At 48.7% G+C, this 27,291-nt stretch overlaps 1 protein-coding gene across 7 annotated transcripts in view; it reads left to right on the forward strand.

The window, feature by feature from the left end:
• The window catches only part of LOC135531516 (histone-arginine methyltransferase CARM1-like), a 30,850-nt gene extending 3,971 nt beyond the window's left edge, over positions 1-26,879 (forward strand). The window contains exons 5-17 of one of the 7 annotated variants that reach the window (XR_010454025.1): positions 63-173; positions 680-857; positions 7,500-7,590; positions 7,839-7,920; positions 10,753-10,838; positions 14,205-14,294; positions 16,049-16,186; positions 16,338-16,427; positions 22,890-22,987; positions 23,732-23,815; positions 24,360-24,428; positions 24,660-25,719; positions 25,832-26,879. Coding sequence is in view for 2 of the 7 variants with exons in the window: in XM_064959540.1 (XP_064815612.1) it covers positions 63-173; positions 680-857; positions 7,500-7,590; positions 7,839-7,920; positions 10,753-10,838; positions 14,205-14,294; positions 16,049-16,186; positions 16,338-16,427; positions 22,890-22,987; positions 23,732-23,815; positions 24,360-24,428; positions 24,660-24,799 (1,257 nt within the window). In the remaining 5 variants the exon portion in view is untranslated. Of the gene's footprint in view, positions 1-62; positions 174-679; positions 858-7,499; positions 7,591-7,838; positions 7,921-10,752; positions 10,839-14,204; positions 14,295-16,048; positions 16,187-16,337; positions 16,428-22,889; positions 22,988-23,731; positions 23,816-24,359; positions 24,429-24,659 lie in introns of all 7 variants that reach the window. The other 6 variants (XR_010454023.1, XR_010454024.1, XR_010454026.1 and 3 more) reach the window with 6 other exon arrangements.
• The last annotated feature ends 412 nt before the right edge of the window (positions 26,880-27,291 follow it).

Raw genomic sequence — 27,291 nt, forward strand, 5'->3', positions numbered from 1 at the left:
GTGTGCTGCCAATCCAATGATCTGTGATCTCTCTCCCTCTTCCTCCCTCCCCTTCTCTCCAGGTGGTGTTAGATGTGGGCTGTGGTTCAGGTATTCTGTCGTTCTTTGCGGCGCAGGCCGGAGCCAGGAAGGTCTACGCTGTGGAGGCTAGCACAATGGCCCAGCACGCAGAGGTAACGCACACTGACCGCCTACCACACTGACCGCCTACCACACTGACCGCCTACCACACTGACCGCCTACCACACTGACCGCCTACCACACTGACCGCCTACCACACTGACCGCCTACCACACTGACCGCCTACCACACTGACCGCCTACCACACTGACCGCCTACCACACTGACCGCCTACCACACTGACCGCCTACCACACTGACCGCCTACCACACTGACCGCCTACCACACTGACCGCCTACCACACTGACCGCCTACCACACTGACCGCCTACCACACTGACCGCCTACCACACTGACCGCCTACCACACTGACCGCCTACCACACTGACAGTATGAGTGTGGGTTAGTTTCTTTTGTGGTGATATATCGTTATTGTGGTGATTCTTAGTGATGAAGTTGTTGTTAACTAGACTACACTGAGAGCCTCTATCTCACACACACACACCCTAACCCTGTGTGTGTGTGTGTGTGTGTGTGTGTGTGTGTGTGTGTGTGTGTAGGTGCTGGTAAACTCCAACGGAATGGGGGATCGTGTGGTGGTGATAGCAGGGAAGGTGGAGGAGATCTCTCTACCAGAGCAGGTGGACATCATCATCTCTGAACCCATGGGATACATGCTCTTCAACGAGAGGATGCTGGAGAGTTACCTTCACGCCAAGAAGTTCCTCAAACCCAATGGTGAGGAGGGAGGGAGGGAGGGAGGGATGGAGGGAGTTAGAGGATGCTGGAGAGTTACCTTCACGCCAAGAAGTTCCTCAAACCCAACGGTGGGGAGGGGGGGAGGGAGTTAGAGAATGCTGGAGAGTTACCTTCACGCCAAGAAGTTGTTAAAGCTGAGAGAGGGGCGATTGATGAGGGGGGAGGCGATTGATGAGGGGGGGATGGATAGAGGAGTGGTATGAGGGAGTGAGGAAGTGATAGAGGAAGTGATGGATGAGGGTGGGAGGGATGGATGGATGGATGGATGAGAGAGGGTGGGATAGAGGGAGGGATGGATGGACGAGAGTGGTTGGGAGGGATAGAGGAGTGGTATGAGGGAGTGAGGGAGGGATAGAGGAAGTGATGGATGAGGGTGGGAGGGATGGATGGATGAGAGAGGGAGGGATACAGGAAGTGATGGATGAGGGTGGGAGGGATGGATGGATGAGAGAGGGAGGGATACAGCCCAACGGTAAGATGGAGGGAAGGATGGAGAACAGGAGATATGGAAGGAAAGAAATAGCGGGATGAGGAAATGTAATGAATAAACGGTGTATAGAGGTGTTGCCGACAGCCCTAACCCTCTCTCCTCTCCTAGGTAACATGTTCCCCACTCTAGGTGACGTCCACCTGGCTCCCTTCAGACGAACAGTAAACAGGTGTATAGAGAGGTGTTGCCGACAGCCCTAACCCTCTCTCCTCTCCTAGGTAACATGTTCCCCACTCTAGGTGACGTCCACCTGGCTCCCTTCACAGAGGAACAGTAAACAGGTGTATAGAGGTGTTGCCGACAGCCCTAACCCTCTCTCCTCTCCTAGGTAACATGTTCCCCACGCTAGGTGACGTCCACCTGGCTCCCTTCAGACGAACAGTAAACAGGTGTATAGAGGTGTTGCCGACAGCCCTAACCCTCTCTCCTCTCCTAGGTAACATGTTCCCCACTCTAGGTGACGTCCACCTGGCTCCCTTCACAGACAAACAGTAAACAGGTGTATAGAGGTGTTGCCGACAGCCCTAACCCTCTCTCCTCTCCTAGGTAACATGTTCCCCACTCTAGGTGACGTCCACCTGGCTCCCTTCACAGACAAACAGTAAACAGGTGTATAGAGGTGTTGCCGACAGCCCTAACCCTCTCTCCTCTCCTAGGTAACATGTTCCCCACTCTAGGTGACGTCCACCTGGCTCCCTTCACAGACAAACAGTAAACAGGTGTATAGAGAGGTGTTGCCGACAGCCCTAACCCTCTCTCCTCTCCTAGGTAACATGTTCCCCACTCTAGGTGACGTCCACCTGGCTCCCTTCAGACGAACAGTAAACAGGTGTATAGAGAGGTGTTGCCGACAGCCCTAACCCTCTCTCCTCTCCTAGGTAACATGTTCCCCACTCTAGGTGACGTCCACCTGGCTCCCTTCAGACGAACAGTAAACAGGTGTATAGAGGTGTTGCCGACAGCCCTAACCCTCTCTCCTCTCCTAGGTAACATGTTCCCCACTCTAGGTGACGTCCACCTGGCTCCCTTCACAGAGGAACAGTAAACAGGTGTATAGAGGTGTTGCCGACAGCCCTAACCCTCTCTCCTCTCCTAGGTAACATGTTCCCCACGCTAGGTGACGTCCACCTGGCTCCCTTCAGACGAACAGTAAACAGGTGTATAGAGGTGTTGCCGACAGCCCTAACCCTCTCTCCTCTCCTAGGTAACATGTTCCCCACTCTAGGTGACGTCCACCTGGCTCCCTTCACAGACAAACAGTAAACAGGTGTATAGAGGTGTTGCCGACAGCCCTAACCCTCTCTCCTCTCCTAGGTAACATGTTCCCCACTCTAGGTGACGTCCACCTGGCTCCCTTCACAGACAAACAGTAAACAGGTGTATAGAGGTGTTGCCGACAGCCCTAACCCTCTCTCCTCTCCTAGGTAACATGTTCCCCACTCTAGGTGACGTCCACCTGGCTCCCTTCACAGACAAACAGTAAACAGGTGTATAGAGAGGTGTTGCCGACAGCCCTAACCCTCTCTCCTCTCCTAGGTAACATGTTCCCCACTCTAGGTGACGTCCACCTGGCTCCCTTCAGACGAACAGTAAACAGGTGTATAGAGAGGTGTTGCCGACAGCCCTAACCCTCTCTCCTCTCCTAGGTAACATGTTCCCCACTCTAGGTGACGTCCACCTGGCTCCCTTCAGACGAACAGTAAACAGGTGTATAGAGGTGTTGCCGACAGCCCTAACCCTCTCTCCTCTCCTAGGTAACATGTTCCCCACTCTAGGTGACGTCCACCTGGCTCCCTTCACAGACGAACAGTAAACAGGTGTATAGAGGTGTTGCCGACAGCCCTAACCCTCTCTCCTCTCCTAGGTAACATGTTCCCCACTCTAGGTGACGTCCACCTGGCTCCCTTCACAGACGAACAGTAAACAGGTGTATAGAGGTGTTGCCGACAGCCCTAACCCTCTCTCCTCTCCTAGGTAACATGTTCCCCACTCTAGGTGACGTCCACCTGGCTCCCTTCAGACGAACAGTAAACAGGTGTATAGAGAGGTGTTGCCGACAGCCCTAACCCTCTCTCCTCTCCTAGGTAACATGTTCCCCACTCTAGGTGACGTCCACCTGGCTCCCTTCAGACGAACAGTAAACAGGTGTATAGAGGTGTTGCCGACAGCCCTAACCCTCTCTCCTCTCCTAGGTAACATGTTCCCCACTCTAGGTGACGTCCACCTGGCTCCCTTCACAGAGGAACAGTAAACAGGTGTATAGAGGTGTTGCCGACAGCCCTAACCCTCTCTCCTCTCCTAGGTAACATGTTCCCCACTCTAGGTGACGTCCACCTGGCTCCCTTCACAGACGAACAGTAAACAGGTGTATAGAGGTGTTGCCGACAGCCCTAACCCTCTCTCCTCTCCTAGGTAACATGTTCCCCACTCTAGGTGACGTCCACCTGGCTCCCTTCACAGACGAACAGTAAACAGGTGTATAGAGGTGTTGCCGACAGCCCTAACCCTCTCTCCTCTCCTAGGTAACATGTTCCCCACTCTAGGTGACGTCCACCTGGCTCCCTTCAGACGAACAGTAAACAGGTGTATAGAGAGGTGTTGCCGACAGCCCTAACCCTCTCTCTCTCCTAGGTAACATGTTCCCCACTCTAGGTGACGTCCACCTGGCTCCCTTCACAGAGGAACAGTAAACAGGTGTATAGAGGTGTTGCCGACAGCCCTAACCCTCTCTCCTCTCCTAGGTAACATGTTCCCCACGCTAGGTGACGTCCACCTGGCTCCCTTCAGACGAACAGTAAACAGGTGTATAGAGGTGTTGCCGACAGCCCTAACCCTCTCTCCTCTCCTAGGTAACATGTTCCCCACTCTAGGTGACGTCCACCTGGCTCCCTTCACAGACGAACAGTAAACAGGTGTATAGAGGTGTTGCCGACAGCCCTAACCCTCTCTCCTCTCCTAGGTAACATGTTCCCCACTCTAGGTGACGTCCACCTGGCTCCCTTCACAGAGGAACAGTAAACAGGTGTATAGAGGTGTTGCCGACAGCCCTAACCCTCTCTCCTCTCCTAGGTAACATGTTCCCCACTCTAGGTGACGTCCACCTGGCTCCCTTCAGACGAACAGTAAACAGGTGTATAGAGAGGTGTTGCCGACAGCCCTAACCCTCTCTCCTCTCCTAGGTAACATGTTCCCCACTCTAGGTGACGTCCACCTGGCTCCCTTCAGACGAACAGTAAACAGGTGTATAGAGGTGTTGCCGACAGCCCTAACCCTCTCTCCTCTCCTAGGTAACATGTTCCCCACTCTAGGTGACGTCCACCTGGCTCCCTTCAGACGAACAGTAAACAGGTGTATAGAGAGGTGTTGCCGACAGCCCTAACCCTCTCTCCTCTCCTAGGTAACATGTTCCCCACTCTAGGTGACGTCCACCTGGCTCCCTTCAGAGACGAACAGTAAACAGGTGTATAGAGGTGTTGCCGACAGCCCTAACCCTCTCTCCTCTCCTAGGTAACATGTTCCCCACGCTAGGTGACGTCCACCTGGCTCCCTTCACAGAGGAACAGTAAACAGGTGTATAGAGGTGTTGCCGACAGCCCTAACCCTCTCTCCTCTCCTAGGTAACATGTTCCCCACTCTAGGTGACGTCCACCTGGCTCCCTTCAGACGAACAGTAAACAGGTGTATAGAGGTGTTGCCGACAGCCCTGAACCCTCTCTCCTCTCCTAGGTAACATGTTCCCCACTCTAGGTGACGTCCACCTGGCTCCCTTCACAGACGAACAGTAAACAGGTGTATAGAGGTGTTGCCGACAGCCCTAACCCTCTCTCCTCTCCTAGGTAACATGTTCCCCACTCTAGGTGACGTCCACCTGGCTCCCTTCAGACGAACAGTAAACAGGTGTATAGAGAGGTGTTGCCGACAGCCCTAACCCTCTCTCCTCTCCTAGGTAACATGTTCCCCACTCTAGGTGACGTCCACCTGGCTCCCTTCAGACGAACAGTAAACAGGTGTATAGAGGTGTTGCCGACAGCCTAACCCTCTCTCCTCTCCTAGGTAACATGTTCCCCACTCTAGGTGACGTCCACCTGGCTCCCTTCACAGAGGAACAGTAAACAGGTGTATAGAGGTGTTGCCGACAGCCCTAACCCTCTCTCCTCTCCTAGGTAACATGTTCCCCACTCTAGGTGACGTCCACCTGGCTCCCTTCAGACGAACAGTAAACAGGTGTATAGAGAGGTGTTGCCGACAGCCCTAACCCTCTCTCCTCTCCTAGGTAACATGTTCCCCACTCTAGGTGACGTCCACCTGGCTCCCTTCACAGACGAACAGTAAACAGGTGTAGAGAGGTGTTGCCGACAGCCCTAACCCTCTCTCCTCTCCTAGGTAACATGTTCCCCACTCTAGGTGACGTCCACCTGGCTCCCTTCAGACGAACAGTAAACAGGTGTATAGAGAGGTGTTGCCGACAGCCCTAACCCTCTCTCCTCTCCTAGGTAACATGTTCCCCACTCTAGGTGACGTCCACCTGGCTCCCTTCAGACGAACAGTAAACAGGTGTATAGAGGTGTTGCCGACAGCCCTAACCCTCTCTCCTCTCCTAGGTAACATGTTCCCCACTCTAGGTGACGTCCACCTGGCTCCCTTCAGACGAACAGTAAACAGGTGTATAGAGAGGTGTTGCCGACAGCCTAACCCTCTCTCCTCTCCTAGGTAACATGTTCCCCACTCTAGGTGACGTCCACCTGGCTCCCTTCAGACGAACAGTAAACAGGTGTATAGAGGTGTTGCCGACAGCCCTAACCCTCTCTCCTCTCCTAGGTAACATGTTCCCCACTCTAGGTGACGTCCACCTGGCTCCCTTCACAGACGAACAGTAAACAGGTGTATAGAGAGGTGTTGCCGACAGCCCTAACCCTCTCTCCTCTCCTAGGTAACATGTTCCCCACTCTAGGTGACGTCCACCTGGCTCCCTTCACAGACGAACAGTAAACAGGTGTATAGAGAGGTGTTGCCGACAGCCCTAACCCTCTCTCCTCTCCTAGGTAACATGTTCCCCACTCTAGGTGACGTCCACCTGGCTCCCTTCAGACGAACAGTAAACAGGTGTATAGAGAGGTGTTGCCGACAGCCCTAACCCTCTCTCCTCTCCTAGGTAACATGTTCCCCTCTCTAGGTGACGTCCACCTGGCTCCCTTCAGACGAACAGTAAACAGGTGTATAGAGGTGTTGCCGACAGCCCTAACCCTCTCTCCTCTCCTAGGTAACATGTTCCCCACTCTAGGTGACGTCCACCTGGCTCCCTTCAGACGAACAGTAAACAGGTGTATAGAGAGGTGTTGCCGACAGCCCTAACCCTCTCTCCTCTCCTAGGTAACATGTTCCCCACTCTAGGTGACGTCCACCTGGCTCCCTTCAGACGAACAGTAAACAGGTGTATAGAGGTGTTGCCGACAGCCCTAACCCTCTCTCCTCTCCTAGGTAACATGTTCCCCACTCTAGGTGACGTCCACCTGGCTCCCTTCAGACGAACAGTAAACAGGTGTATAGAGAGGTGTTGCCGACAGCCCTAACCCTCTCTCCTCTCCTAGGTAACATGTTCCCCACTCTAGGTGACGTCCACCTGGCTCCCTTCAGACGAACAGTAAACAGGTGTATAGAGGTGTTGCCGACAGCCCTAACCCTCTCTCCTCTCCTAGGTAACATGTTCCCCACTCTAGGTGACGTCCACCTGGCTCCCTTCACAGACGAACAGTAAACAGGTGTATAGAGGTGTTGCCGACAGCCCTAACCCTCTCTCCTCTCCTAGGTAACATGTTCCCCACTCTAGGTGACGTCCACCTGGCTCCCTTCACAGACGAACAGTAAACAGGTGTATAGAGGTGTTGCCGACAGCCTAACCCTCTCTCCTCTCCTAGGTAACATGTTCCCCACTCTAGGTGACGTCCACCTGGCTCCCTTCAGACGAACAGTAAACAGGTGTATAGAGGTGTTGCCGACAGCCCTAACCCTCTCTCCTCTCCTAGGTAACATGTTCCCCACTCTAGGTGACGTCCACCTGGCTCCCTTCAGACGAACAGTAAACAGGTGTATAGAGGTGTTGCCGACAGCCCTAACCCTCTCTCCTCTCCTAGGTAACATGTTCCCCACTCTAGGTGACGTCCACCTGGCTCCCTTCACAGATGAACAGTTATACATGGAGCAGTTCACCAAGGCCAACTTCTGGTGAATCTCCTTTCACTTTATTTACTATATTATTAAAGCTTCATTTTCACCTGGAAAGTGTTGGGGGGGGGGGGGGGGAATTCACCAGACCTGAGTTACAACTATAGAAAAAGTATTGAGTTGTCACTGTCAACTAACTACAGCCACTTCCCACGGTCTCTCTGTCTCTCTCTGTCTCTCTCTGTCTCTCTGTCTCTCTGTCTGTCTGTCTGTCTCTCTCTGTCTCTCTCTGTCTCTCTGTCTGTCAGGTATCAGCCATCGTTCCATGGTGTTGATCTGTCATCACTGAGAGAAGCTGCAGTCGACGAGTATTTCAGACAGCCCATTGTGGTGAGACTCTTCCTCTCTCTATTCTAGTACGTTCTCATCCTCAGTTCTCTCTATTCTATTAGGTTCTCATCCTCCCCTCCTCTCTCTCTATTCTATTAGGTTCTCATCCTCCCCTCCTCTCTCTCTATTCTATTAGGTTCTCATCCTCCCCTCCTCTCTCTCTATTCTATTAGGTTCTCATCCTCCCCTCCTCTCTCTCTCTATTCTATTAGGTTCTCATCCTCCCCTCCTCTCTCTCTATTCTATTAGGTTCTCATCCTCCCCTCCTCTCTCTCTCTATTCTATTAGGTTCTCATCCTCCCCTCCTCTCTCTCTATTCTATTAGGTTCTCATCCTCCCCTCCTCTCTATTCTATTAGGTTCTCATCCTCCCCTCCTCTCTCTTCTATTAGGTTCTCATCCTCCCCTCCTCTCTCTCTATTCTATTAGGTTCTCATCCTCCCCTCCTCTCTCTCTATTCTATTAGGTTCTCATCCTCCCCTCCTCTCTATTCTATTAGGTTCTCATCCTCCCCTCCTCTCTCTTCTATTAGGTTCTCATCCTCCCCTCCTCTCTCTCTATTCTATTAGGTTCTCATCCTCCCCTCCTCTCTCTCTCTATTCTATTAGGTTCTCATCCTCCCCTCCTCTCTATTCTATTAGGTTCTCATCCTACCCTCCTCTCTCTCTATTCTATTAGGTTCTCATCCTCCCTCCTCTCTCTCTATTCTATTAGGTTCTCATCCTCCCCTCCTCTCTCTCTATTCTATTAGGTTCTCATCCTCCCCTCCTCTCTCTCTCTATTCTATTAGGTTCTCTCTCCCCTCCTCTCTCTCTATTCTATTAGGTTCTCTCTCCCCTCCTCTCTCTATTCTATTAGGTTCTCTCTCCCCTCCTCTCTCTCTCATTCAGTATGCTTTAATGGCACGATTGACAAGGTGAATGTTGCTGAAGCCAAGTCACTCAGAACAATTATCAAAATCAAAGAACTGTATACATACAGTTGAAGTCAGAAGTTTACATACACCTTAGCCAAATACATTTTCACAACACCTGACATTTAATCCTAGTAAAAATTCCCTGTCTTAGGTCAGTTAGAATCACCACTTTATTTTAAGAATGTGAAATGTTAGAGTAATGGTAGAGAGAGTGATTTATTTAAGCTTTTATTTATTTCATCATATTCCCAGTGGGTCAGACGTTTACATACTCAATTAGTATCTGGTAGCATTGCCTTTAAATTGTTTAACTTGGGCCAAACGTTTCGGCCCATTCCTCCTGACAGAGCTGGTGTAACTGAGTCAGGTTTGTAGGCCTCCTTGCTCGCACACACTTTTTCAGTTCTGCCCACAAATGTTCTGTAGGATTGAAATCAGGGCTTTGTGATTGCCATTTTGCCACAACTTTGGAAGTATGCTTGGGGTCATTGTCCATTTTTACCTTTATTTTACTAGGCAAGTCCGTTAAAAACAAATTCTTATTTTCAATGACGGCCAAGGAACAGTGGGCTAACTGCCTGTTCAGGGGCAGAACGACATGATTTGTACCTTGTCAGCTCGGGGATTCGAACTTGCAACCTTTCGGGTTACTAGTCCAACGCTCTAACCACTAGGCTACCCTGCTGCCCCAAAGCTTTGTGACCAAGCTTTAACTTCCTGGCTGATTTCTTGAGATGTTGCTTCAATATATCCACGTAACTTTCATCCTCATGATGTCATCTATTTTGTGAAGTGCACCAGTCCCTCCTGCAGCAATGCACCCTCACAACATGATGCTGCCACCCCCGTGCTTCACGGTTGGGATGGTGTTCTTCGGCTTGCAAGCCTCCCGCTTTTAACTCCAAATATAACGATGGTCATTATGGCCAAACAGTTCTATTTTTGTTTCATCAGACCAGAGGACATTTCTCCAAAAAGTACGATCTTTGTCCCCATGTGCCGTTGCAAACCGTAGTCTGGCTTTTTTATGGCGGTTTTGGGGAAGTGGCTTCTTCCTTGCTGAGCGGCCTTTCAGGTTATGTTGATATAGGACTCGTTGTACTGTGGATATAGATACTTTTGTACCTGTTTCCTCCATCATCACAAGGTCCTTTGCTGCTGTTCTGGGATTGGTGCGAAAAGAGCAAGTCAAAGTATGTTCATCTCTAGGAGGCAGAACGCGTCTCCTTCCTGGGCGGTATGATGGCTGCGTGGTCCCATAGTGTTTATACTTGTGTACTATTGTTTGTACAGATGAACCTGGTACCTTCAGGCGTTTGGAAATTGCTCCCAATGATTAACCGGACATGTGGAGGTCTACATATTGTTTTCTGAGGTCTTGGCTGATTTCTTTTGCTTTTCCCATGATGTCAAGCAAAGAGGAATTTAGTTTGAAGGTAGGTCTTGAAATACATCCACAGGTGCACCTCCAATTGACTCAAATAATGTCAATTAGCCTATCAGAATTATAAGTGAAATAATCTGTGTGTAAACAATTGTTGTAAAAATGACTTGTGTCGTGCACAAAGTAGATGTCCTAACCGACTTGCCAAAACTATAGTTTATTAACAAGAAATTTGCGGAGTGGTCGAAAAACTAGTTTTAATGACTCCAACCTAAGTGTATGTAAACTTCCGACTTCAACTGTACATCTCTATCAATCTAATACAGAAATGTAATGATCTGTCTCTCTCTCTCTGTGTGTCTCTCTGTGTCTGTCTCTCTCTGTCTCTCTCTGTGTCTCTCTGTCTCTCTCTGTCTCTGTCTCTGTCTCTCTCTGTCTCTCTCTGTGTCTCTCTGTCTCTGTCTCTCTCTCTGTCTCTCTCTCTCTGTCTCTCTCTCTCTGTCTCTCTGTCTCTGTCTCTCTCTCTCTCTCAGGACACCTTTGATATCCGTATCCTCATGTCCAAGTCTGTTAAATACACCGTCAACTTCCTGGACGCGAAGGAGGGGGATCTGCACAGGTGAGTCCATCGCCTCCTCTCTCCTTCTGGGGCCTGTAGCATTTAGAGAGCTCTCCTTCTGGGGCCTGTAGTATTTAGAGAGCTCTCATTCTGGGGCCTGTAGTATTTAGAGAGCTCTCCTTCTGGGGCCTGTAGTATTTAGAGAGCTCTCCTTCTGGGGCCTGTAGTATTTAGAGAGCTCTCCTTCTGGGGCCTGTAGTATTTAGAGAGCTCTCCTTCTGGGGCCTGTAGTATTTAGAGAGCTCTCCTTCTGGGGCCTGTAGTATTTAGAGAGCTCTCATTCTGGGGCCTGTAGTATTTAGAGAGCTCTCCTTCTGGGGCCTGTAGTATTTAGAGAGCTCTCCTTCTGGGGCCTGTAGTATTTAGAGAGCTCTCCTTCTGGGGCCTGTAGTATTTAGAGAGCTCTCCTTCTGGGGCCTGTAGTATTTAGAGAGCTCTCCTTCTGGGGCCTGTAGTATTTAGAGAGCTCTCCTTCTGGGGCCTGTAGTATTTAGAGAGCTCTCCTTCTGGGGCCTGTAGTATTTAGAGAGCTCTCCTTCTGGGGCCTGTAGTATTTAGAGAGCTCTCCTTCTGGGGCCTGTAGTATTTAGAGAGCTCTCCTTCTGGGGCCTGTAGTATTTAGAGAGCTCTCCTTCTGGGGCCTGTAGTATTTAGAGAGCTCTCCTTCTGGGGCCTGTAGTATTTAGAGAGCTCTCCTTCTGGGGCCTGTAGTATTTAGAGAGCTCTCGTTCTGGGGCCTGTAGTATTTAGAGAGCTCTCCTTCTGGGGCCTGTAGCATTTAGAGAGCTCTCATTCTGGGGCCTGTAGCATTTAGAGAGCTCTCATTCTGCGGCCTGTAGTATTTAGAGAGCTCTCCTTCTGGGGCCTGTAGTATTTAGAGAGCTCTCGTTCTGGGGCCTGTAGTATTTAGAGAGCTCTCGTTCTGGGGCCTGTAGTATTTAGAGAGCTCTCGTTCTGGGGCCTGTAGTATTTAGAGAGCTCTCGTTCTGGGGCCTGTAGTATTTAGAGAGCTCTCCTTCTGGGGCCTGTAGTATTTAGAGAGCTCTCCTTCTGGGGCCTGTAGTATTTAGAGAGCTCTCCTTCTGGGGCCTGTAGTATTTAGAGAGCTCTCCTTCTGGGGCCTGTAGTATTTAGAGAGCTCTCCTTCTGGGGCCTGTAGTATTTAGAGAGCTCTCCTTCTGGGGCCTGTAGTATTTAGAGAGCTCTCCTTCTGGGGCCTGTAGTATTTAGAGAGCTCTCCTTCTGGGGCCTGTAGTATTTAGAGAGCTCTCCTTCTGGGGCCTGTAGTATTTAGAGAGCTCTCCTTCTGGGGCCTGTAGTATTTAGAGAGCTCTCCTTCTGGGGCCTGTAGTATTTAGAGAGCTCTCCTTCTGGGGCCTGTAGTATTTAGAGAGCTCTCCTTCTGGGGCCTGTAGTATTTAGAGAGCTCTCATTCTGGGGCCTGTAGTATTTAGAGAGCTCTCATTCTGGGGCCTGTAGTATTTAGAGAGCTCTCATTCTGGGGCCTGTAGTATTTAGAGAGCTCTCCTTCTGGGGCCTGTAGTATTTAGAGAGCTCTCATTCTGGGGCCTGTAGTATTTAGAGAGCTCTCCTTCTGGGGCCTGTAGTATTTAGAGAGCTCTCCTTCTGGGGCCTGTAGTATTTAGAGAGCTCTCATTCTGGGGCCTGTAGTATTTAGAGAGCTCTCATTCTGGGGCCTGTAGTATTTAGAGAGCTCTCCTTCTGGGGCCTGTAGTATTTAGAGAGCTCTCCTTCTGGGGCCTGTAGTATTTAGAGAGCTCTCATTCTGGGGCCTGTAGTATTTAGAGAGCTCTCCTTCTGGGGCCTGTAGCAGTTAGAGAGCTCTCGTTCTGGGGCCTGTAGCATTTAGAGAGCTCTCCTTCTGGGGCCTGTAGTATTTAGAGAGCTCTCCTTCTGGGGCCTGTAGCATTTAGAGAGCTCTCATTCTGGGGCCTGTAGTATTTAGAGAGCTCTCATTCTGGGGCCTGTAGTATTTAGAGAGCTCTCCTTCTGGGGCCTGTAGTATTTAGAGAGCTCTCCTTCTGGGGCCTGTAGTATTTAGAGAGCTCTCCTTCTGGGGCCTGTAGTATTTAGAGAGCTCTCCTTCTGGGGCCTGTAGCATTTAGAGAGCTCTCCTTCTGGGGCCTGTAGTATTTAGAGAGCTCTCCTTCTGGGGCCTGTAGTATTTAGAGAGCTCTCCTTCTGGGGCCTGTAGCATTTAGAGAGCTCTCCTTCTGGGGCCTGTAGTATTTAGAGAGCTCTCCTTCTGGGGCCTGTAGTATTTAGAGAGCTCTCCTTCTGGGGCCTGTAGTATTTAGAGAGCTCTCATTCTGGGGCCTGTAGTATTTAGAGAGCTCTCCTTCTGGGGCCTGTAGCAGTTAGAGAGCTCTCCTTCTGGGGCCTGTAGCATTTAGAGAGCTCTCCTTCTGGGGCCTGTAGTATTTAGAGAGCTCTCCTTCTGGGGCCTGTAGTATTTAGAGAGCTCTCCTTCTGGGGCCTGTAGTATTTAGAGAGCTCTCCTTCTGGGGCCTGTAGTATTTAGAGAGCTCTCCTTCTGGGGCCTGTAGCATTTAGAGAGCTCTCATTCTGGGGCCTGTAGTATTTAGAGAGCTCTCCTTCTGGGGCCTGTAGTATTTAGAGAGCTCTCCTTCTGGGGCCTGTAGTATTTAGAGAGCTCTCCTTCTGGGGCCTGTAGTATTTAGAGAGCTCTCCTTCTGGGGCCTGTAGTATTTAGAGAGCTCTCATTCTGGGGCCTGTAGTATTTAGAGAGCTCTCCTTCTGGGGCCTGTAGTATTTAGAGAGCTCTCGTTCTGGGGCCTGTAGTATTTAGAGAGCTCTCGTTCTGGGGCCTGTAGTATTTAGAGAGCTCTCGTTCTGGGGCCTGTAGTATTTAGAGAGCTCTCTTCTTCAGAAAGAGACTTGGAGTAGGAATGCTGATCCAGGATCAATTTAGCCTATTTTTAGATGATAATGAATGGACAGGGGGGCTGATCCTAGATCAGCACTCTGAGACTGGTTATGAATCCAGGGCCTGATGTTGTTAGTCTAAGGGTTGTGGTGACTGAGGTTACTGCTGAGAGTTTAGTCCACTTAAACTTCTCCCCTTTCTCTCCTCTCTCTCCTCTTTCTCCCCTTTCTCTCTCCCCCTTTCTCTCTCCCCTCTCTCTCCCCTTTCTCTCTCCTCTCTCTCCCTCTCCTCCCCCTCCCCTCCCTCTCCCCCCCCCCCTCCCCCCCCCTCCTCTCCCCTCTCTCTCTCCCCCTCCCCTCCCCTCCCCCTCTCCCCCTCCCCTCCCCTCCCCTCTCCCCCTCCCCCTCCCCTCCCCTCCTCTCCCTCTCTCTCTCTCCCCTCCCTCTCCCCTCTCTCAGGATGGAGATTCCCTTTAAGTTCCACATGATGACGTCAGGTCTGGTCCATGGTCTGGCATTCTGGTTTGACGTGGCTTTCATCGGCTCAGCGTGAGTCCCCTGTGTGTGTTGTGTAAACTCTGTCAGTCTTGATTGACCTGCTTTCTTTCATCTTTCCTGTGTGTGTGTGGGTCCATCTGACTGTGTGGGTCCATCTGACTGTGTGTGGGTCCATCCACAGTGGGGCAAAAAAGTATTTAGTCAGCCACCAATTGTGCAAGTTCTCCCACTTAAAAAGATGAGAGGCCTGTAATTTTCATCATAGGTACACTTCAACTATGACAGACAAAATGAGGGGGAAAAATCCAGAAAATCACATTGTAGGATTTTTAATGAATTTATTTGCAAATTATGGTGGAAAATAAGTATTTGGTCACCTACAGACCTGTGACTTCTTATTGAAGAGGCTCCTCTGTCCTCCACTCGTTACCTGTATTAATGGCACCTGTTTGAACTTGTTATCAGTATAAAAGACACCTCAAACAGTCACACTCCAAACTCCACTATGGCCAAGACCAAAGAGCTGTCAAAGGACACTGCACCAGGCTGTAGACCTGCACCAGGCTGGGAAGACTGAATCTGCAATAGGTAAGCAGCTTGGTTTGAAGAAATCAACTGTGGGAGCAATTATTAGCAAATGGAAGACATACAAGACCACTGATAATCTCCCTCGATCTGGGGCTCCACACAAGATCTCACCCTGTGGGGTCAAAATGATCACAAGAACGGTGAGCAACAATCCCAGAACTACACGGGGGGACCTAGTAAATGACCTGCAGAGAGCTAGGACCAAAGTAACAAAGCCTACCATCAGTAACACACTACGCTGCCAGGGACTCAAATCCTGCAGTGCCAGGCGTGTCCCCCCTGCTTAAGTCAGTACATGTCCAGGCCCGTCTGAAGTTTGCTAGAGAGCATTTGGATAATCCAGAAGAAGATTGGGAGAATGTCATATGGTCAGATGAAACCAAAATATAACTTTTTGGTCAAAACTCAACTCGTCGTGTTTGGAGGACACAAAGAATGCTGAGTTGCATCCAGAGAACACCATACCTACTGTGAAGCATGGGGGTGGAAACATCATGCTTTGGGGCTGTTTTTTTGCAAAGGGACCAGGACGACTGATCCGTGTAAAGGAAAGAATGAATGGGGCCATGTATAGTGAGATTTTGAGTGAAAACCTCCTTCCATCAGCAAGGGCATTGAAGATGAAACGTGGCTGGGTCTTTCAGCATGACAATGATCCCAAACACACCGCCCGGGCAACGAAGGAGTGGCTTCGTAAGAAGCATTTCAAGGTCCTGGAGTGGCCTAGCCGGTCTCCAGATGTCAAACCCATAGAAAATCTTTGAAGGGAGTTGAAAGTCCGTGTTGCCCAGCAACAGCCCCAAAACATCACTGCTCTAGAGGAGATCTGCATGGAGGAATGGGCCAAAATACCAGCAACAGTGTGTGAAAGCCTTGAAGACTTACAGAAAACGTTTGACCTCTGTCATTGCCAACAAAGGGTATATAACAAAGTATTGAGAAACTTGTTATTGACCAAATACTTATTTTCCACCATAATTTGCAAATAAATTCATTAAAAATCCTACAATGTGATTTTCTGGATTTTCTTCTTCTCATTTTGTCTGTCATAGTTTCAGTGTACCTATGATAAATTACAGGCCTCTCGCATCTTTTTAAGTGGGAGAACTTGCACAATTGGTGGCTGACTAAATACTTTTTTGCCCCACTGAAACTGTGTGTGTGTGTGTGTGTGTGTGGGTCCATCTAATTGTGTATTTATCTAACTGTGTGTCCAGGGTAACAGTGTGGCTCTCCACCTCTCCTACGGAGCCTCTGACCCACTGGTACCAGGTCCGCTGTCTGCTCCAGTCCCCTCTCTTCACCAAGGCAGGAGACACCCTGTCTGGCACTGCAACGCTTATCGCTAACAAGAGGTGAGACACACACACCTCCGGGTAACTTCACCACTCACACACCTGAACAGGTCACACCCACCTGCACACCTGAACAGGTGACTACCACACTGAACACACACACCCCTGCCAAGGTACCCCCTTAAAGGATTCATCTGACCTGTGCTCCCAGACAGAGCTATGACATCAGTATGGTGGCCCAGGTGGACCAGACAGGAAGCAAGTCCAGCAACCTGCTGGATCTCAAGAACCCCTTCTTCAGGTCAGAGGCACTCTCTACCCCTCTTCTCTACCCCTCTTCTCTACCCCTCTTCCTTCTCTTCTCTCTCTCCTTCACGTCAACAACACTATACCGTCTATCTCTCTCTCTCTCCAAGTCAACAACACTATACCGTGTCTCTCTCTCCAAGTCAACAACACTATACCGTGTCTCTCTCTCCAAGTCAACAACACTATACCGTGTCTCTCTCTCTCTCTCCAAGTCAACAACACTATACCGTGTCTCTCTCTCTCTCTCTCTCCAAGTCAACAACACTATACCATCTCTCTCTATCTCTCTCTCTCTCCAAGTCAACAACACTATACCGTCTCTCTCTCTCTCTCTCTCTCCAAGTCAACAACACTATACCGTGTCTCTCTCTCTCTCCAAGTCAACAACACTATACCGTGTCTCTCTCTCCAAGTCAACAACACTATACCGTCTCTCTCTCTCCAAGTCAACAACACTATACCGTGTCTCTCCAAGTCAACAACACTATACCGTCTCTCTCTCTCTCTCCAAGTCAACAACACTATACCGTGTCTCTCTCTCTCTCTCCAAGTCAACAACACTATACCGTGTCTCTCTCTCTCTCTCCAAGTCAACAACACTATACCGTGTCTCTCTCTCTCTCTCTCTCCAAGTCAACAACACTATACCGTGTCTCTCTCTCTCTCCAAGTCAACAACACTATACCGTGTCTCTCTCTCTCTCTCTCTCCAAGTCAACAACACTATACCGTGTCTCTCTCTCTCCAAGTCAACAACACTATACCGTGTCTCTCTCTCTCTCTCTCTCTCCAAGTCAACAACACTATACCGTGTCTCTCTCTCTCTCTCCAAGTCAACAACACTATACCGTGTCTCTCTCTCTCTCTCTCTCTCCAAGTCAACAACACTATACCGTCTCTCTCTCTCCAAGTCAACAACACTATACCGTCTCTCTCTCTCTCTCTCTCTCCAAGTCAACAACACTATACCGTCTCTCTCTCTCTCTCTCCAAGTCAACAACACTATACCGTGTCTCTCTCTCTCTCTCCAAGTCAACAACACTATACCGTGTCTCTCTCTCTCTCTCCAAGTCAACAACACTATACCGTGTCTCTCTCTCTCTCCAAGTCAACAACACTATACCGTGTCTCTCTCTCTCTCTCCAAGTCAACAACACTATACCGTGTCTCTCTCTCTCTCCAAGTCAACAACACTATACCGTGTCTCTCTCTCTCTCCAAGTCAACAACACTATACCGTGTCTCTCTCTCTCTCTCCAAGTCAACAACACTATACCGTCTCTCTCTCTCTCTCTCCAAGTCAACAACACTATACCGTCTCTCTCTCTCCAAGTCAACAACACTATACCGTGTCTCTCTCTCTCTCTCTCTCTCTCCAAGTCAACAACACTATACCGTGTCTCTCTCTCTCTCTCCAAGTCAACAACACTATACCGTGTCTCTCTCTCTCTCCAAGTCAACAACACTATACCGTGTCTCTCTCTCCAAGTCAACAACACTATACCGTGTCTCTCTCTCTCTCTCTCTCTCTCTCTCCAAGTCAACAACACTATACCGTGTCTCTCTCTCTCTCAAGTCAACAACACTATACCGTGTCTCTCTCTCTCCAAGTCAACAACACTATACCGTGTCTCTCTCTCCAAGTCAACAACACTATACCGTGTCTCTCTCTCTCTCTCTCCAAGTCAACAACACTATACCGTGTCTCTCTCTCTCTCTCTCCAAGTCAACAACACTATACCGTGTCTCTCTCTCCAAGTCAACAACACTATACCGTGTCTCTCTCTCTCTCTCTCTCTCTCTCTCTCCAAGTCAACAACACTATACCGTGTCTCTCTCTCTCTCTCCAAGTCAACAACACTATACCGTGTCTCTCTCTCTCTCTCCAAGTCAACAACACTATACCGTGTCTCTCTCTCTCTCTCTCTCCAAGTCAACAACACTATACCGTCTCTCTCTCTCCAAGTCAACAACACTATACCGTCTCTCTCTCTCTCTCTCTCCAAGTCAACAACACTATACCGTCTCTCTCTCTCTCTCTCCAAGTCAACAACACTATACCGTGTCTCTCTCTCTCTCTCCAAGTCAACAACACTATACCGTGTCTCTCTCTCTCTCTCCAAGTCAACAACACTATACCGTGTCTCTCTCTCCAAGTCAACAACACTATACCGTGTCTCTCTCTCAAGTCAACAACACTATACCGTGTCTCTCTCTCTCTCCAAGTCAACAACACTATACCGTCTCTCTCTCTCTCTCTCCAAGTCAACAACACTATACCGTGTCTCTCTCTCTCTCCAAGTCAACAACACTATACCGTCTCTCTCTCTCTCTCTCTCCAAGTCAACAACACTATACCGTGTCTCTCTCTCTCTCCAAGTCAACAACACTATACCGTGTCTCTCTCTCTCTCTCCAAGTCAACAACACTATACCGTGTCTCTCTCTCTCTCTCCAAGTCAACAACACTATACCGTGTCTCTCTCTCTCTCTCCAAGTCAACAACACTATACCGTGTCTCTCTCTCTCTCTCTCTCTCCAAGTCAACAACACTATACCGTCTCTCTCTCTCCAAGTCAACAACACTATACCGTCTCTCTCTCTCTCTCTCTCCAAGTCAACAACACTATACCGTCTCTCTCTCTCTCTCCAAGTCAACAACACTATACCGTGTCTCTCTCTCTCTCTCCAAGTCAACAACACTATACCGTGTCTCTCTCTCCAAGTCAACAACACTATACCGTGTCTCTCTCTCTCTCTCCAAGTCAACAACACTATACCGTCTCTCTCTCTCTCTCTCCAAGTCAACAACACTATACCGTGTCTCTCTCTCTCTCTCCAAGTCAACAACACTATACCGTGTCTCTCTCTCTCTCTCCATGTCAACAACACTATACCGTGTCTCTCTCTCTCTCCAAGTCAACAACACTATACCGTGTCTCTCTCTCTCCAAGTCAACAACACTATACCGTGTCTCTCTCTCTCTCTCTCTCCAAGTCAACAACACTATACCGTGTCTCTCTCTCTCTCTCCAAGTCAACAACACTATACCGTGTCTCTCTCTCTCTCCAAGTCAACAACACTATACCGTGTCTCTCTCTCTCTCTCTCTCAAGTCAACAACACTATACCGTGTCTCTCTCTCTCTCTCCAAGTCAACAACACTATACCGTCTCTCTCTCTCTCCAAGTCAACAACACTATACCGTCTCTCTCTCTCTCCAAGTCAACAACACTATACCGTCTCTCTCTCTCTCTCCAAGTCAACAACACTATACCGTGTCTCTCTCTCTCTCCAAGTCAACAACACTATACCGTGTCTCTCTCTCTCTCCAAGTCAACAACACTATACCGTGTCTCTCTCTCTCTCTCCAAGTCAACAACACTATACCGTGTCTCTCTCTCTCTCCAAGTCAACAACACTATACCGTCTCTCTCTCTCCAAGTCAACAACACTATACCGTCTCTCTCTCTCTCTCTCCAAGTCAACAACACTATACCGTCTCTCTCTCTCTCTCTCTCTCCAAGTCAACAACACTATACCGTCTCTCTCTCCAAGTCAACAACACTATACCGTGTCTCTCTCTCTCTCTCTCCAAGTCAACAACACTATACCGTGTCTCTCTCTCTCTCTCTCCAAGTCAACAACACTATACCGTGTCTCTCTCTCCAAGTCAACAACACTATACCGTGTCTCTCTCTCTCTCTCTCTCCAAGTCAACAACACTATACCGTCTCTCTCTCTCTCTCTCCAAGTCAACAACATTATACCGTGTCTCTCTCTCCAAGTCAACAACACTATACCGTGTCTCTCTCTCCAAGTCAACAACACTATACCGTGTCTCTCTCTCTCTCTCCAAGTCAACAACACTATACCGTCTTTCTCTCTCCAAGTCAACAACACTATACCGTCTCTCTCTCTCTCTCTCTCTCTCTCTCTCCAAGTCAACAACACTATACCGTGTCTCTCTCTCTCTCTCCAAGTCAACAACACTATACCGTGTCTCTCTCTCCAAGTCAACAACACTATACCGTGTCTCTCTCTCTCTCTCCAAGTCAACAACACTATACCGTGTCTCTCTCTCTCTCTCCAAGTCAACAACACTATACCGTCTTTCTCTCTCCAAGTCAACAACACTATACCGTCTCTCTCTCTCTCTCTCTCTCTCTCTCTCTCTCCAAGTCAACAACACTATACCGTGTCTCTCTCTCTCTCTCCAAGTCAACAACACTATACCGTCTCTCTCTCTCTCTCTCTCTCCAAGTCAACAACACTATACCGTCTCTCTCTCTCTCTCTCTCTCCAAGTCAACAACACTATACCGTGTCTCTCTCTCTCTCTCCAAGTCAACAACACTATACCGTCTCTCTCTCTCTCTCTCTCTCCAAGTCAACAACACTATACCGTGTCTCTCTCTCTCTCTCCAAGTCAACAACACTATACCGTCTCTCTCTCTCTCTCTCTCTCTCTCTCTCCAAGTCAACAACACTATACCGTCTCTCTCTCTCTCTCTCCAAGTCAACAACACTATACCGTCTCTCTCTCTCTCTCTCCAAGTCAACAACACTATACCGTCTCTCTCTCTCTCTCCAAGTCAACAACACTATACCGTCTCTCTCTCTCTCTCTCCAAGTCAACAACACTATACCGTGTCTCTCTCTCTCTCTCAAGTCAACAACACTATACCGTCTCTCTCTCTCCAAGTCAACAACACTATACCGTCTCTCTCTCTCTCTCTCTCTCTCTCTCTCTCTCTCCAAGTCAACAACACTATACCGTCTCTCTCTCTCTCCAAGTCAACAACACTATACCGTCTCTCTCTCTCTCTCCAAGTCAACAACACTATACCGTCTCTCTCTCTCTCTCTCTCTCTCTCTCTCTCTCCAAGTCAACAACACTATACTGTGTCTCTCTCTCCAAGTCAACAACACTATACCGTCTCTCTCTCTCTCTCCAAGTCAACAACACTATACCGTCTCTCTCTCTCTCCAAGTCAACAACACTATACCGTCTCTCTCTCTCTCCAAGTCAACAACACTATACCGTGTCTCTCTCTCTCCAAGTCAACAACACTATACCGTGTCTCTCTCTCTCCAAGTCAACAACACTATACCGTCTCTCTCTCTCTCCAAGTCAACAACACTATACCGTGTCTCTCTCTCTCTCTCTCTCTCTCTCCAAGTCAACAACACTATACCGTCTCTCTCTCTCTCTCTCTCCCTCCAAGTCAACAACACTATACCGTGTCTCTCTCTCTCTCCAAGTCAACAACACTATACCGTCTCTCTCTCTCTCTCCAAGTCAACAACACTATACCGTGTCTCTCTCTCTCTCTCTCTCTCTCCCTCCAAGTCAACAACACTATACCGTGTCTCTCTCTCTCTCTCTCTCTCTCTCTCTCTCTCCAAGTCAACAACACTATACTGTGTCTCTCTCTCCAAGTCAACAACACTATACCGTCTCTCTCTCTCTCTCCAAGTCAACAACACTATACCGTCTCTCTCTCTCTCCAAGTCAACAACACTATACCGTCTCTCTCTCTCTCCAAGTCAACAACACTATACTGTGTCTCTCTCTCTCTCTCTCTCTCCCTCCAAGTCAACAACACTATACCGTGTCTCTCTCTCTCTCTCTCTCTCTCCAAGTCAACAACACTATACCGTCTCTCTCTCTCTCTCTCTCCCTCCAAGTCAACAACACTATACCGTGTCTCTCTCTCTCTCCAAGTCAACAACACTATACCGTCTCTCTCTCTCTCTCTCCAAGTCAACAACACTATACCGTCTCTCTCTCTCTCTCTCTCTCTCCAAGTCAACAACACTATACCGTCTCTCTCTCTCTCTCCAAGTCAACAACACTATACCGTCTCTCTCTCTCTCCAAGTCAACAACACTATACCGTCTCTCTCTCTCTCAAGTCAACAACACTATACTGTGTCTCTCTCTCTCTCTCTCTCTCTCCCTCCAAGTCAACAACACTATACCGTGTCTCTCTCTCTCTCTCTCTCCAAGTCAACAACACTATACCGTCTCTCTCTCTCTCTCTCTCCCTCCAAGTCAACAACACTATACCGTGTCTCTCTCTCTCTCCAAGTCAACAACACTATACCGTCTCTCTCTCTCTCTCTCCAAGTCAACAACACTATACCGTGTCTCTCTCTCTCTCCAAGTCAACAACACTATACCGTCTCTCTCTCTCTTTCTGTCATTTCTTCTGTTCAGCACAGCATGGATATTCTACCATTTCCTTATTTTCCCTTTCCTTTTACAATTCCTCCCTCTCTCCTTCTTTCTCTTTCTGTCCCTTCTGTTGTTCCTAAAGCTGTTATTTATCTGCTATCTATCCTCTTTATCTTGGTCTGAAACCTCTTTCCCTGCGAGACACGTTAAAGTCCTCTGTATATGACCTCCTGTCCCTGAGCTTGCCTCCATCTGATTGGTTGATTGTGTGTTCCGCAGGTACACAGGCAGCACGTCAGCCCCGCCCCCAGGCTCTCACTACTCCTCCCCCTCAGAGAACATGTGGAGCAATGGAGGAGTCTACAACATGAACCAGGGTACGCACACACACACACTCACACACACGGCATTAATCAGGTACTACACACCCATATAGATCTATACACACACACACACACACACACACACACACACACACACACACACACACACGGCATTAATCAGGTATTACACACACACACGGCATTAATCAGGTACCACACACATAGATCTATACACACACACACACACATAGATCTATACACACACACACACATATAGATCTATACACACACACACACACACACGACATTAATCAGGTATTACACACACTACACACATATAGATCTATACACACACACACACTACACACATATAGATCTATACACACACACACACATATAGATCTATACACACACACACACACACATGACATTAATCAGGTATTACACACACTACACACATATAGATCTATACACACACACACACTACACACATATAGATCTATACACACACACACACTACACACATATAGATCTATACACACACACACACATATAGATCTATACACACACACACACACACATGACATTAATCAGGTATTACACACACTACACACATATAGATCTATACACACACACACACTACACACATATAGATCTATACACACACACACACTACACACATATAGATCTATACACACACACACGGCATGAATCAGGTACCACACTCCTATAGATCCACTCAGACGGGTGAATGCAGAAGTGTGTTGCCTGTTGTTAACGTGTGTCTCCGTCTCCCAGGAGGGATGCCTGCCGTGTACGACCTCAGTACGGTCATTGGTGGCGGCGGCTCCACCGTGTCCCACAACAATCTCATCCCTCTTGGTACGCTGTGTGTGTGTGACTGACCAATCCCTGCCCTCCTTTCTGTTCTGTATAGCCCTCAAATTCAAATCTGAATCTCCAAGCCAGTTTCTCTGCTTTTTAAAAATGAATCCCTTCTCATCAGGGACTGGTTTCCACCTGGGAGACCAGGTGGGTGTGTAATGAATAATCAGGTAGAAACCCAGCAGTTGTCTAGACGTTCCCGTGTTACATTGGAATACCTCTGCTGTATCGGGTTACAACATACTGGAAATGTTTTCCAGAAATTCCAGTTAGAATATTTCTGGGAATCCGTTATTCGTCCTACCAGGATCTGGGGAAAGGTTGTGAAAGTTACTGGGATGTTGAAACCCTGACTGTGTGTAATGTCAGTTGTGTATCTATATGTTGGACTCCAGCTGTATCTGTAACAGACCTTTTGTATACTAGTTTTGCTGTGTTTTCTTGTTCCAAATAAAATTTGCCAATTTGTGAATTATCTCCTCTGTGTGTGTGTGTGTGCGCGCGCGCTTGCACGTGTGTGTGTGTGTGTGTGTGTGGGCAGTGAACACAGGGGTAGTGAACCATACATCTTCTAGAGTTGGGTCTATCATGAGTACAGGCGTGGGCCAGGGTGAGTGAGTGTGTCGCCATGGTTACAGAGCTACAGCTGTTTACTGTTGCTAATGTTGTAGTCTTGTCCACAGTTCAGTTAGTGTATGGTCTGACATTTTAGTTGTTTTAATGTTTGATTTATTTTAGATTATAAAGTGCTTCCTAGTCCAGCACTAGGTTTTGTCTGGGAAACTGCCCCGAGCTGCTCTTTGAAGACCGCAATTCACTTCCTGTTTTCTCTCTTCCTCAGGAGTGACAACTGGACAATCGGGGCCCGGCAACAGTCCTCAATACCCAATCAACAACAGCCAGTTCACCATGGGCGGGCCTTCCATCTCCATGTCGTCTCCCATGGCGATGCCTAGCAACACTATGCACTACGGGAGCTAAGACCTACCAACCGTCCGTAGCTCTCCCACCCCCTCTTCTCTCCCACGCCCCCCTCCTGGAAGGAAACCAAACTGGACTGATAATATGGACGTGCCTCTACTCCCTTCACCCCTCCGTTCTCTGGTTCCTGATGTCTCCGGCCCAGTCCAGAAACAACTACACACTGACATGGTTGGATAGGTTTTTAGGGCTGTCAAATGTCCAGGTTCTCCATTCTGGTTGGAGGATTTCTGATGTCCTACTTGTTCTGTCTGGATTGCAGCCGTTGATGGTTTAAACACATCGCTTTCATCTCGACACATTCTGAGGCAGAGTGGAAGGTGTGTGCTTGTAGCCATTCTGAGGCAGAGTGGAAGGTGTGTGCTTGTAGCCATTCTGAGGCAGAGTGGAAGGTGTGTGCTTGTAGCCATTCTGAGGCAGAGTGGAAGGTGTGTGCTTGTAGCCATTCTGAGGCAGAGTGGAAGGTGTGTGCTTGTAGCCATTCTGAGGCAGAGTGGAAGGTGTGTGCTTGTAGCCATTGAGGCAGAGTGGAAGGTGTGTGCTTGTAGCCATTGAGGCAGAGTGGAAGGTGTGTGCTTGTAGCCATTCTGAGGCAGAGTGGAAGGTGTGTGCTTGTAGCCATTGAGGCAGAGTGGAAGGTGTGTGCTTGTAGCCATTCTGAGGCAGAGTGGAAGGTGTGTGCTTGTAGCCATTCTGAGGCAGAGTGGAAGGTGTGTGCTTGTAGCCATTCTGAGGCAGAGTGGAAGGTGTGTGCTTGTAGCCATTCTGAGGCAGAGTGGAAGGTGTGTGCTTGTAGCCATTGAGGCAGAGTGGAAGGTGTGTGCTTGTAGCCATTCTGAGGCAGAGTGGAAGGTGTGTGCTTGTAGCCATTGAGGCAGAGTGGAAGGTGTGTGCTTGTAGCCATTGAGGCAGAGTGGAAGGTGTGTGTGTGCTTGTAGCCATTCTGAGGCAGAGTGGAAGGTGTGTGCTTGTAGCCATTCTGAGGCAGAGTGGAAGGTGTGTGCTTGTAGCCATTCTGAGGCAGAGTGGAAGGTGTGTGCTTGTAGCCATTCTGTTTTATGTATTCACAACCCACATAGAAACATTTAGAAGGATCTTATGTACTTACTGTGGCTATGGGGTTTAGAAACGTACACACACAGTTATATTATATACACACACACACACGGTTGTATTATATACACACACACACACGGTTGTATTATATACACACACACACACACACACACGGTTGTATTATATACACACACACACACACACACACGGTTGTATTATACACACACACACACACACGGTTGTATTATACACACACACACACACACGGTTGTATTATACACACACACACACACACACGGTTGTATTATACACACACACACACACACGGTTGTATTATACACACACACACACACACGGTTGTATTATACACACACACACACACACACGGTTGTATTATACACACACACACACACGGTTGTATTATACACACACACACACACGGTTGTATTATACACACACACACACACACGGTTGTATTATACACACACACACACACACACGGTTGTATTATACACACACACACACACGGTTGTATTATACACACACGGTTGTATTATACACACACACACACACGGTTGTATTATACACACACACACGGTTGTATTATACACACACACACACGGTTGTATTATACACACACACACGGTTGTATTATACACACACACACACACACACGGTTGTATTATACACACACACACACGGTTGTATTATACACACACGGTTGTATTATACACACACACACACACACACGGTTGTATTATACACACACACACACACACACGGTTGTATTATATACACACACACACACACACGGTTGTATTATACACACACACACACACGGTTGTATTATACACACACACACACACGGTTGTATTATACACACACACAGTTGTATTATACACACAGAGCCTCCTGCAGGACAGAAAGGACTTTGAGCTTCTGTGAAGTTTTACCAGTCACTCCCATCTTCCCCAGCCCGTCGCTTGTGACCCAACGTCCCCATCAATAAATTCCTGAATCCTAACCTTCCACCCAAGGTTACCTTATTCAACCGACCAATCAAAGCAAACAGTCTGAGTGTCTGACCAAACCGGCAGCTGCGAGGGAGAGAGGGTGATCCAGGTTTTAGCCAATCGGGACAGGAGATTGTCTCTGTAGGGCGGGGTTTGTAGCCGCTGTAGACTAGCCAGGGGTTCTGTTCTGTAGGGTGGGGTCTGTAGACTAGCCAGGGGTCTGTAGACTAGCCAGGGGGTCTGTAGGGTGGGGTCTGTAGACTAGCCAGGGGTTCTGTGGGATCTGTAGGGTGGGGTCTGTAGACTAGCCAGGGGTTCTGTGGGGTCTGTAGGATGGGGTCTGTAGACTAGCCAGGGGTTCTGTTCTGTAGGGTGGGGTCTGTAGACTAGCCAGGGGGTCTGTAGGGTGGGGTCTGTAGACTA

This window comes from Oncorhynchus masou, chromosome 5 (assembly GCF_036934945.1).
Source record: "Oncorhynchus masou masou isolate Uvic2021 chromosome 5, UVic_Omas_1.1, whole genome shotgun sequence".
NCBI lineage: Eukaryota > Metazoa > Chordata > Actinopteri > Salmoniformes > Salmonidae > Oncorhynchus > Oncorhynchus masou.